The sequence below is a fragment of the Prunus persica genome, chromosome G1, assembly GCF_000346465.2.
Source record: "Prunus persica cultivar Lovell chromosome G1, Prunus_persica_NCBIv2, whole genome shotgun sequence".
Taxonomy (NCBI): domain Eukaryota; kingdom Viridiplantae; phylum Streptophyta; class Magnoliopsida; order Rosales; family Rosaceae; genus Prunus; species Prunus persica.
The window spans coordinates 30,468,054-30,480,401 of NC_034009.1; the positions used below are offsets into that span (position 1 = coordinate 30,468,054).

Here is a 12,348-nt window from a genome sequence, read left to right on the forward strand (position 1 = left end):
TCTCAAATTCCTCTTGATTTATAACACGTTATCAGCACGAATTTGCTCAAACAATACCAGCTGAATTCTCTTATGAAAACCAAAGTCTCTCCCTTGGATTTCCTTTCTGGGTTCTCTGTTTTCTATATGCAAAAGCATACCAGAACCGAACCCGAAGAAAATTACATGTCAATGGCAGAGGTCACCTTCCTTCTCCTCCATGACCCTGTTTTCAGATGGGTTCTTTGAGCAGCTGCAGCAGCAGCAACCAGGCTCAATTAGGCTGAACCACCTAACCCCTTCTCAGGCACAAAACCAGCCCAACCTGGCTTGGCAAAACTATCAGATTCAGCAACAACAAATTACTCTCCCAGATAACCACCACCAATCCAAAACATTTTCCGTTATACAGATCTCCCCCCTTCTCTCTCTACACCTGCACAGGACTCACATACACACGCTCACACAGAGACAGACCAGACCAGACCAGATTACCAAAAGACTAAAATACCCTTCTCGAGTTCCGTTAGTTATAGCCTTGCAGCTCTGTTTTTCTACTTGGACTGGCACTCGGGATTGACGTCTGCAACCGGAGAAACCCAATTTCATTTCCCCAGCCTTCAATTCCAGAGCAAGCACTCCTTCTTCCTGGCGACGACCACCACTCTCACGTTGTCAGTGCTGTGCCTGGCCAATGCCAGCTTCGTCAGCAGCATCGAAGCGTCGGAGCACGCCCTGTCCGACGACGACGATGACGACCCATCGGTCTCCGCCTCCGCTGCCGCGAGTCGTTTCCCCCTCAGGCACATTCTCGCCACCCCACACGCCGTGTCGTTCGACACCACGTCCCACATGCCATCGCTCGCCAATATCAAACACTCGTCCTCCGCCGTCCGATCCGTGATCGTCACCTCTGGCTCACAGCTCACGTACGGCTTCAAATAATTGTCACCTATGGCTCTTGACATGGCGAGAACTCCGAGAACCCGTGGACCATCCCAGTATATGACCCGGCCACCCGCCTCCTCGATCCGCTTCAACTCGTCTAGACGATCCGGCTTGTGATCAACCAAAAGAGGAAACGCCTTGCCATTTCGGCAGAGCACGGCCCTAGAATCGCCACCATTGACAATGTTATGGAAGCGAAGATGAGCAGGTGATGGTGGAGGTGATGGTGGAGGACCGGGCCGGAGCTAAGAATGAAGTCCTCAGCTACCTCAGCTACCACTGTACCTTTCATAATTTAATGGTGGAGGAGGCAGACGGAATCGGAAGCTCGGCCGAAGCGGAGGACGAGGACTTTGTCGATGGTAGATCTGATGAGAGAATCCACCTCTTGCTTCTCAGTGCTCAACAAAAGCAAAAGCAGATCCAACAGCAAATCCACCGAAAGTGTGCAGATTACAGGTGGAAAGCGACAAGCATGATGCCTTCCACAAACGATAATAATATTATCTGCTATACTATTTGATCGTGGTGTTGATGAGAACCCACCAATAATTGCCTTTACTTTACCGCAAATTTACTATTACTTAAAGTATGATGTGGAATTAACCCTCATACTTTATGAAATTTACTTTACCGCGCATTTATTTTATTTACTGTATGGTGTAGGTTTATTACCCATACAACAGTATTTATTTAAAAGGGTGGTGCGGGTTTATCGTCCACGCCTTTACTTTTATTTAAAGGTATGGAGCAGAATTAGTGCCCATACAAGCACATTTACTTTATCACATTTACTTTTACTTAAAGTATGATGAGGAATTAACCCTCATACTTTATGAATTTACTTTACTGTACATTTACTTTTATTAAAAGTATGATGTGGAATTAACCCTCATACTTTATGAACTTACTTTACTGCACATTTACTTTTATTAAAAGTATGATGTGGAATTAACCCTCATACTTTATATTTCCTTTTATTTAAAGTATGGTGCGGGTTTATCGTCCATACCAGTAATTTATTTACCAGCAATTTATTTTATGAATTAATTGTGCTGTATGATGAGTTTTTACAGTAAGCAGATCAGGACCAGAAGTTCCTTGATCCTCATCATACAATTACATCAGGACTTGAAGATCCTTGATGATGATGTTAATATGAGAGCTGGCAGTCTCTCCGGTACTATATTTGTAAACATGTGATTGGACTTGAGGGTCCTTGATCCTTGACATGTAAATAAGGACCTGGAGTTCCTTAATGATGTAACAGTACCGTATTGGTTCATAATGCCGTACACATGGATGATAACTGTACTGGCAAATGTACTGTACACATGAATAGTGCCGTATACATGAATAGTGATGTATGCATAAATATTTACCATTTTGGGTAAACTATCACTATACAAAAGGGAACCTGCAGTTCCTTAAACTCATGGATGACCAATTAAATGAGATGCCAGAAGTTCCTCAAAATATGGACAATTATGTAAGGGCTTGAAGTCCAGAAATATGTACAGAAAATTGTAAAAATGTCCATACCATGAGAATATGTGACTTTGGCCCGAAGTTCAAAATCTAAGGGGATTGAATGTCCATACCATGAGAATATGTGATTTTGGCCTGAAGTTCAAAATCTAACAGTGTTGAGAACCTAAAGTTCCAACAATTAAATGGACAACCCTTGAGGTATTATTGCAAATTGTGGTACGCCACATATTTCTTTGGCATAAGAGAATGATGAATTGAGGTTCCCCACCTATTTTGTTATATCTGGGCCGGAAGCTCATGAACCCAAATATATGAGATATTAGCGTGGCTTTTACTCAATTCATATTTCATGTCCATTTGAAAAGGGTGAATAAATTCTGAGTTTTGCCCAGGCCAAAAGTTCCATACGTTGAAATATGAAATTTGGGAGAGTCGATGTGGTTATTTGAACCTATAAGGCACAAGGTTCCAAACCGTCATTTTGAAAAGACGTAAAAACCACAGGTGCAAGTTTATGAATGTGCGCAATTATTATTACAGGAACATACAACAGATAGATTTTTTCCTGCAATGAAGGTGCAGGCCCTGTAAAATCTATAAAAATACATTATGTTCTAGAAGCCTCTGAATGAAGAGGACGGCGCCTCTTAAGCTTAGCCATGATCCTCTCGTGGTCTCCCAAAATTTTTTCATTGGAGACCTGCAGCATGTCTAGCCTTCTCAGTGTATCAACAGAGTACGAACTCACCAGTTTTAACAAGGCATTATTCTCTCCTTTAAGTTTCTCAACCTCCTGTTGAGACTCATGAAGCATTCTTTGGAGAGACGAATTTTCAGTTGTTAAAATCTGAACCTCGTTTGCTCTAGCACGCAAACGATCAGCCATGTTAGAAACAGAAGCAGCACTCTGAATGCTAAAAGCCATTGAGTCATCAATGGCCTCTTCCTCTGATCTCCCTGTTAACAGCATTTCATCCATTGGAGTAATAAAATTCCTAGCTACTATGACAGCAGTAGCATCATTCATCATCACAGAATCATTAACTGTGAGATGACGATTTTTGGATACAAAGGATGGACGCCAAACTTGGGCGTCACTGGTTGTTGTGGGAGTATCATTTAAATTGAAATAATCTGGGCAGGAAGAAGAGGAAGCCATTTTTAAGAAGGTTTCGAAGAAAAGTCTTAAGAAAACTAAAGTTTCAGAAAATGAAGGAAGTTAAGTTGAAACGCAGTTGCTCCAATCAAGTTTTGCAAAGGCAATATCTATAGGAGGAAATATGGCTACAATTTTTCAGGATCCCAATATCTTTTCGGATCCCCATATTCTTTTTTTTCTTTCCCAGATTCCAAAACTTCACGTGGCCTCCATTAATGTTTGTCGGCACTTTCGGCGTTTTCAAAGTATTATTTTCTTCAAAAACCGATCTTGCTTTGCGGATTTCACGGAGCTATTTTTTTTTCAAAAGCACTCCGAGAATCTCGCAATTTTCTTATGGTTAATTTGAAATTCACCGGTTCTACCTATTCCTCTTATTTGTGTATAAATGTGTTACTAACGGAATTTTCTTTGCAGAAGACATCCAGTTTTCTCCAAAACTAGTGATGCGATATCTACTTGTTTTTCTTATCAGTAAACACTCAATATGCCTGAGAAGCAAGACTATCTCTGATCATCCATTCAGGAAGCGAGACTATCCCTGATCACGTTTCCGCCACATCAGGGAACTGTGAAGGCAACCTTATGCTCTAATCTCCGGAAGTTCTTCTAAACTAGAAGAAATGAGAGCTTGTTGTTTGCTCCCACCAGCTTCCTTCTTTGATTGCTGAGCTTGTTGTCTGTTCCCACCAGCTTCCTTCCCTGATTGCTTACCTTCTCTTGCAATCAATATCACAATTTTTTGCATTTTTTCTCTTTTTGTAACTCTCTGAGGATTATTTATTTTTGACAGAGAAAAGAGTTGTGATTTTGCTCTTGCAGGATATAACTAGATCATCAAGCGCTACATTATATTTACTGGGCAGATACGAGCTTGAATGATACTTGAGAAAAGTTTCTCCCACCTAAGGATGTAAGCAGTATTTGTGTTATTATATGCTTATATACTTATTTGATATTTTATCTTGAAAGGTAACCAAATGGGGAGATAAGTCTGTTCCAAAAGAATGGCTTGTATGTATCCATGAATTATTAATGCAAATTTTACAGATTGTAAGTTGGATACATTGATAATACACTGCACAGATTAAAGTCCCATAAGAACAGAATATGGGTATAGCAGTGATCAATATGATGCACGCCTGTTGCGTAGCAAATGATGTGGATTGAAGTCCCGAAAGGACAATCCTTTGACATGTCAATATTGATATTGTGCACGCCTAATGCGTAGCAAATTAAATGGGTTAAAGTCCCATAATATGGGTTAAGGTCCCAGCAATTAATTGACATGAATGTATTAATCTGTGGCATGCCTTCAGCATGACAGATATATGGGTTCTAAATGTTCCAACTCCCTAAATGGAGATTATCCACGCCCTACTGCTAAATAACGCTCCATTGGAGGTTATAATCCACATTCTCATATAATAAAAGCCTCATGAAGTGGCTTGGGTACCCAAAGGCAAATAAATGCTTATAATTGATGCATGCACGTACAAATGAGAATGGTGGGATCATGAATTGATGAATGACAATTTTTGATTTTGGAGTAGCTACTCAAATCATCAATGGGCTGTGTTGATTGGAACCACGTTCAGTTATTAAATGTCGACAATTTTATTGGCCAAAATGGAATGAGGTAATTCCATTATAGATGAGAATGAACGTGAAAGAACAAATCCACAGTACGAACCCCAAAAGATGTTAATACTGAAATTTATACTTGGGTGTTCGGAATAAAAGGGAATATAACTACTTTGTATGACACACTGTTTCTGGCAGAAACAAGGAATGTTGGGTTTTTTCTCCATATTTACAGATTCAATTGTGCCCCCCTTATTACACAATTACGGAGACCAACATATTATCTTTAAGGGTTATTAAATGCACGGAGCATATCGCCAGAAGCGATTTCCTAAAGATGTATAAATAGCTGGGTTAAAGCTATATAATGTGTCATAAAGTTTAATCCATTTTAAACAAAATCCGTTGAGAGGATTGACATTGCATAAAGCAAGTCCCTAAAGGACATGTGCTTGAAGCACAAAATATGTACTCAATATTAATAAATTACCTCAGTGAGTACATTGATTATAATGTGATTGCAACACATTAAAGCTTCTGCAGAATTCACGAAATATTTATCTCGACTTAAAAATCAAGCATTATGCCAACGAGATTCTTGCTTATACTAAGAAAGTATTGAAGCATTTTTATGAGGATTATCCGTTGGACACTTTAAGGATTTTCCAGAAGTATATTGTACCGTACATCGTATTTTCCAGATAGAGCTCAACTCCATCAGCATCATTTTGGGATGATGTGAGGCATATTTCCATCACCATCATTTTGGGATGATGTGAGGCATATTTGATGCTATCTCAACATAACACCATATACGGGCATTTTTTTTTTTTTTGAGTAAACTTACAAATAGCCCAAGTGTTATTAGATATGCGGACCCTGGAAATTTCTATGATCGCATACTGGAAAAGCTAGTCATGAAGTTTTCAGGGGGAGATATTCATCAAGGGGAGCGTGGTATTAATAAAGACCTTCACACACTGTACTCTTTTTCCTTCATCCAGGTTTTTATCCCACTGGGTTTTTCCTGGTAAGGTTTTGACGAGGCAGTGACGCTCAAGATTGACTCACAGAAGCAGTGTCAACTACGATATTCAGAAAGGTGATCAAACAGTATGACTTAAAGATATTTTGCCAAGCATCAGGGGGAGCGTGCTATCAATAAAGATCTTCAAACATTGTACTCTTTTTCCTTCGTCCAGGTTTTTATCCCACTGGGTTTTTCCTGGCAAGGTTTTAATGAGGCAGTGTCGCACGCGCGTCAATATACATAGAATTTTATGTTACACATGATTATGTACTCTTTTTCCCTTTGACCAGTTTTTTTTTCCAACTGGGTTTTTACTGGCAAGGTTTTTAACGAGACATATTCCGTATCATTTGTGGTCTCCAAGGAGGAGTGTTGTAAATTATGGAGCCCACATGTTGGAAGGAGCTCACACCCTTCTATTTAAGGAGCTCACATCCTTCTATTTGGATACACAGAAATGAATGAGAAAACATCTACTTTCTCTCTCTCTCTCAATTTCCTCTCAAATTCCTCTTAATTTATAACATTTCCAATAATTTACTCGGCATTTGGTCACTAACAGAGAATTGACAGCATTTTCGCACTAAAGTTGGCAGGAGATTCGATATGCAAGACTCGGAAATCTACAAGACGCTATTTTATTTGTTTACTTTTGCTTTAGTGGAAAGACATTCAACGCGCTTTCAAAAAGACATTACTCCGCATTTGTTTGTTTGTTTTCTCGGGTTACAAGGAGGGCCAAAGCCCAAAGAAAACCAAAGAGAAAACTACACTGGGACAAGCCTAGCAGTGGTAATCCTAACAGAGTCATTTGCCAAGAGGCTTACAATAGGAGGGGAAAGATCAACAATATGATTAACCCAAATTGGAACTTTGACCCACATGTGCCATATGGTCAGCGGCAGTGTTTTGTTCTCTAAAAATATGATGAATGGAACACCCCCCGTCGCGTTTGTTACTAAAAGAGAATTCACACCATTTTCACACATGCACTGATACAGCCTAAAACCAAACGAGGTTACCTTGCTCAGCTCCCAAAACTCATTTCATATTATTTATCAAATTTACATATACATTTCATGCATCATTCAAAGTAAGATTCAAACAATATTGCTTGGGCCTACGAAAATGGATTACAAAAAAATGGGAATGAAGGGTTAAAAGAATGGTGGCGAAACAATATCAAACAAGTTACGCTACTTTGACTCCACTCGGGCGTTTTCCTTCCATGGCGTCCTTCTTGTTACAACAATCAGAACAAAGGAAAGGCCCTTGCCAAGGCTTTGAACTGGTGGAGAAAATAGAGCCAGCATGAACAGATATGCCCTCACTCGGTGCAAGGTCAACTTGGCATACAGCACACATAAACAGCCCAGATGTTGTTGATTGTGCTGTGCACTCATCACTGCCCAGCCTGCAACAGATTTAATATGATCAACAATCTCTATTTCAAAGGTAACCAAAGCCATGATAAGACGCTCCACTTTGATCTGCTATACAAGTCTAATAAAACGTCATAAAATGTGAAATGACAATACTTAGAGCAGTGGCATCGTTGAAGAAATTTCTTTTCACAATTAGTAGACAACTATAGTATGAAATTCTTCTAGACAATCTGAACACGAATCAACTAAACTGAATTAAGGGAAAAAGCAACTAACCTTTCAGCAAGCATGGCAGACCCTTCTTCGAATAATTCCTCCACAATACCCACAGCTGATAGCTTCTTGGATAGTTTATTAGCAGAATCGCGTGACTTCTTCCTGAAAAACAGCGCCCTCAGCTTGTTCTGCTTTTTGGGTGGAGTTGAAGGCTGTACTGAATGATCAGGAGGAATTATGTCAACCACAATGCAGGTTGTATCATCCTTTAGACCCCTTGACCTTAAGGCTTCCTACAGAACAATCCATCAAATGCAATAAGAAAAAGTTCTTGCCAATGCATACTGCAAGAAAAAGGCATAGGTAGTTCAAACCACCTTCACAACTTGTCTAGCAGCAAGTTCAGCAGGCAACCCACGGCAAGATTGTGCTGCCATTTCTGAGGATAGAGCATCCCAGATGCCATCAGAAGCAATTATAAGCCTCCCACCAGCATTTGATAGCTTTTAAACCAATATTAGAATAACGTTAGCTTTCTTGCTAAAGAAGACTAGGCAGTCAATTGAATAAAACCAAGCTTAAAATTTAAGTTCCAAAAGGAGACAGATACCTTGACTTGTTTCACATATGGTATCGGAACTATAAACTCCCCAACGTCCATGTCTCCAATTGACCTAGAAAGGCATAAACCCCCTGGCCAACAACGAAGGGGACCAATCTGTAGATGTCAAACAACATATATTACACAATGAAAAATGAATAACAATGTTAACAGAAAAAGTATCTATTTCTGTCGGCAAAAACAATCTGTAAGGTCTAGATGCCCTCACCTCTGCACCGCCAATAATGCTCAACCTTCCAACTTCCCCACCACTTGCAGCAACACGCTCCCTCCTAAGATTACATACCGAATACTCAATTAGTAAATCCAGAGAACAGTAACAAGAAAGGAGATTTATTGAAACTTAGCAGAGACATACTCCTCTACATTCTCTTCAAGTCTATGATCAACAGTTAAGGTGGAAACAGCACCACCCTGAGTATCTAAGATACAACGGGAGTCTCCTACGGATGCCACTGTTACAGTCCATCCATCAACTATTACAAAGGTAGCTGTTGTACCAGAAGTTTCTCCTGCAGACAATAATAAGAGTGAAAATAATCAGGGCCTGTTTGGGTGCTTCAAGATATAAGAAAAAACTAAAGGGAAGAACAAAGGCTAAACAAGTTGCAAATTCCATGCCTCTACTCTGGAAATCCTTATCAGTCTTCACAAACCCAGCAACCAAGGCACGAGGTAAAGCTTGAAGCCACTCCTCCCTTCCTAGCCCACGGGGAATAGCACCCAATACATGTTTTAACAAATTCTCCCTTGTATATACTGCTGCTGCATTTCCATTGTGCCCATCAAAGATCTGGCAGTTGATAAAAAAGCAGTGACTATCATATTTGATTACCAATAATTGATGGCTAAACAAAACTGTTTTGAGCACACTGCTTCACCCCATAATCTATAAACAATAGTACAAGTACAAGAAACTGTCCAAACATATCTCGTTTACTGTCTACGTTGGAACAGATAAACCCAATACAGTTCGGAATGAAAATTTACAGTGAACAAGTCAGGAGGAAGTAAATGGCAGAGCTTAGAGCTGAGCATTGATATATAACATTTAACACACCAAGTTTATACATATTGGGCATACCCCATGCACAACACTACTACAGAGCTGAGCTACAACAGAATCTAGTGGAAATATAAAAGAGACTATAGATTACCGCAAATGCAGAAAATGTTGATGAAGAATTTCCAGTGACTCGCTGACCATCAGTCTTGATCAGAAAATAATCCTCTCCTTTCCTGGATTGAGCTGCATGCCCATATCTGACAGTAGGCTTCTCCATCTTCTCACTCTTCAGCTCTCTGCTGATCAGTGCAGCCAGCGGCACCAGATTATGATGGTGACGCCTCCCTTCTCCAGACGCCATAACTACCTCACCACTGTCTTTGCCAGAGGCCCAAGACCTTCAAACTATCAAACTATTTGCCTCAAAAGCATACTAATGCTAAGCACCTAAATAATCCTACAGATTTTTATAATCAGTGGCCCCTCTGAGTATCGCAAGTGCAATTAGCACAAACCCCCAATTATAACAAAGAAAAATCGAACACTTCGCCAGCAACTCACAGCTGATCTGCATTTATCATTGGCAAAACAAAGAACAAGGTTACACTATGTCCTCAAAACACTTATGCATCCATAACATTCAAAAATTGATTATACCAACAGGCATACCCTCTGTTAGTTACGAATATATGTAAGAAAAATACATAAGGAAATGCCTCATCTTGCATATTCCATTATTTGGCAACCAAAATTTTGAACACCAAACGCCAAACATAGAGATTCAACTTTCTATAAGATGCCACTGTTAAGCATGAATTCAGCTTACCCAGAACAGAAAATTCCTAATTTTCGTGTTATTCTTCTTAGTTTTGCTGTGTCCTTTTCGTTTCTTCTCAGGAACCGAACAGAGAAGCAAAGATTCCAACAAACAAGGAAGAGATAATGTGCAATACCCGCGAGAATGTCAGAGCGCAAAGCCAAACGCAGATCCGATTGCGACAGTAATAAGCAAGAACAAAGACAACAAAGAAGCAGAATAAAGCACATAAGAAATCAACACGGAGAAGTAACGCGTTTTGGTGACAAGGTATGAACTGTAAAACCCAATAATCAACGCCCAAATCCTTAATCTTTTAATTAAAAAAAGCCTTTGAATTCCTCTAGTCAGCTTCTCGACCTTTTCCTCCACCAAACACCCACAATTAAAAAAGCAAGAGAAAAGAAATCAGAGACCCAGAGAGTAGTCTGGGTAGAGAGCTTTAAAATCCAAAGCTTTCTTCTGGGTTATAGAGAAATGGCAGCGAAAATCGGTGGCAAAAAGCTATCTTTTTAATCTAAACTGTAAAAAGGAAATACAGAAAAGTGGGTATGGCTGACTATAAAGCAATCCATCCATAAAATAAAACCCACATTCGGCTTCTGCAAAAAGTCCGTTTCTTTCTTCCCCAAAAGCAAAAGCTTTTTATTTTTTTTCCCGGGAAAAAGTTCACTACTGAGAGAGGGTGAGGGATATAAAGAAAGTTACAGCGGAATTATGTTTGTTGCGTTTCCTCGCTCTAGAGACGAGACAGAGCATCACAAAGTTGGTCGTTTACCTAACAGGTATTGCAGGAGAGTTTTACGGAATATTAATTGGATAATTTAATCCATCCTAAGAGTTTTTCTCCATGATTTTTTTATTTCTTAGTTTTGGCCTATTATGAGCAGAAAGTCGACAGGGATATAATATTACTAATTTAATGTGACCAAGTGAGATTAGCACTCGTAATGTCTGTAAAAGCTTTAATACAAAGTTTTATCTGGTAAAACCAGATTATAAAAAAAAAAAACTTTTAAACCTGAAATCGAAGAAAGCTCACTGGAGAGGGTTTCATTTTTCAGCTGGTGATGAAGCGAAGAGTAGAGTCTGGAGACCAAGTGGCAATTGGTAACAACTTTCGGGATTATGATTTTTGCGGGAAAAAGCCGACACGTGGCGCTGGGTTGTGCATGTGTTTCTGTAATGGCAATGATGTGGACAAGGTGCGCAGTGCGCACGTTGTATGTGGTTAAATGAGTGGGAGTCTTTGCGTTGCTTGCAGATGTCTGTCCTGTTACCTGTTAACCTGCAGGTTTTGCTTTGCCTTTTACCGAGGTCTTTTGGTGGTCTCCACACACCCCAGTCAATGCTGATTGTGATCCAAAGGACCACCTCTTCTCTTCTCTTCTCCTCTTCTCTTCTCTTCTCTTCTCATCTCATCTCTTGTGTAGGTGTGTAATGTAATTTTTGCTGGCCTAATGCTGGATTGTAGTGATTAAGTGATGATAATATAGATAAGGATGAAAGGAAAGACCTGCTGCATGGATATTTAATTAGTTGAATTGCCTTAATTCCTTGAGCATTGTTGTTTATTCAGATTAACTATAGTTAATGTGGTGATTAGGTACAGCAACATGTGGTTGTGGAATAATTAAGTTGGCCATATGCAGCCTGTTTATACAAATGCAGGGTAGGGTTACAGTTGCAGGCTTGTAGCCCTCAGCCAGCCTCATGGGACTAATACAAAATCCCAAATATAATATGATGGTATCCAATGTCCCATGATATAGGCTTCATGATATGAAGAATAATTTTTGGTTGGCTATTGCTACCAAGTAGCTTTAGGCCTTGCTGTCAATTATTTCCTAAGATGATAAAAGCTAAGCTACATGGGTTGGGTTGAAACTTGAAACCATGTGTGCAGCAAACTCCATGAGCTAAAACTCTCTTTTATGATTGTGTATGGAAATTAAACAATGTGCTACTTGTGTTGAGAATCCATATCAGTATCAGTCTGAAAGCGGCTGTGTCTGTGGCTGCAAATTGTGAATGATATTGCAAATACCATTTAATTCGAGTACATAATTAATGAATTGCAGATGGGGAAGTTGTAGTTGGAAGGAGAGATG

The 12,348-nt window shown here is 39.7% G+C and overlaps 2 protein-coding genes across 2 annotated transcripts; both read right to left on the minus strand.

Moving 5' to 3' along the window:
• Nucleotides 600–7,075, minus strand: LOC18792716 (probable protein phosphatase 2C 24). The gene is made up of 2 exons (XM_007225478.2): nt 7,019–7,075; nt 600–1,172 (listed from the first exon to the last, which is right to left on the minus strand). Exons 1-2 carry the CDS (start codon nt 7,073–7,075, stop codon nt 600–602), a joined length of 630 nt encoding a protein of 209 aa, XP_007225540.2.
• On the minus strand, nt 7,188–10,848 carry LOC18791927 (probable protein phosphatase 2C 15). Its single transcript, XM_007222327.2, has 9 exons — nt 10,247–10,848; nt 9,572–9,988; nt 9,036–9,207; nt 8,773–8,926; nt 8,623–8,686; nt 8,403–8,510; nt 8,170–8,295; nt 7,853–8,085; nt 7,188–7,605 (listed from the first exon to the last, which is right to left on the minus strand). The coding sequence occupies exons 2-9, from the start codon at nt 9,779–9,781 to the stop codon at nt 7,383–7,385; spliced, it is 1,290 nt and encodes a 429-aa protein (XP_007222389.1). The 5' UTR covers nt 9,782–9,988; nt 10,247–10,848; the 3' UTR covers nt 7,188–7,382.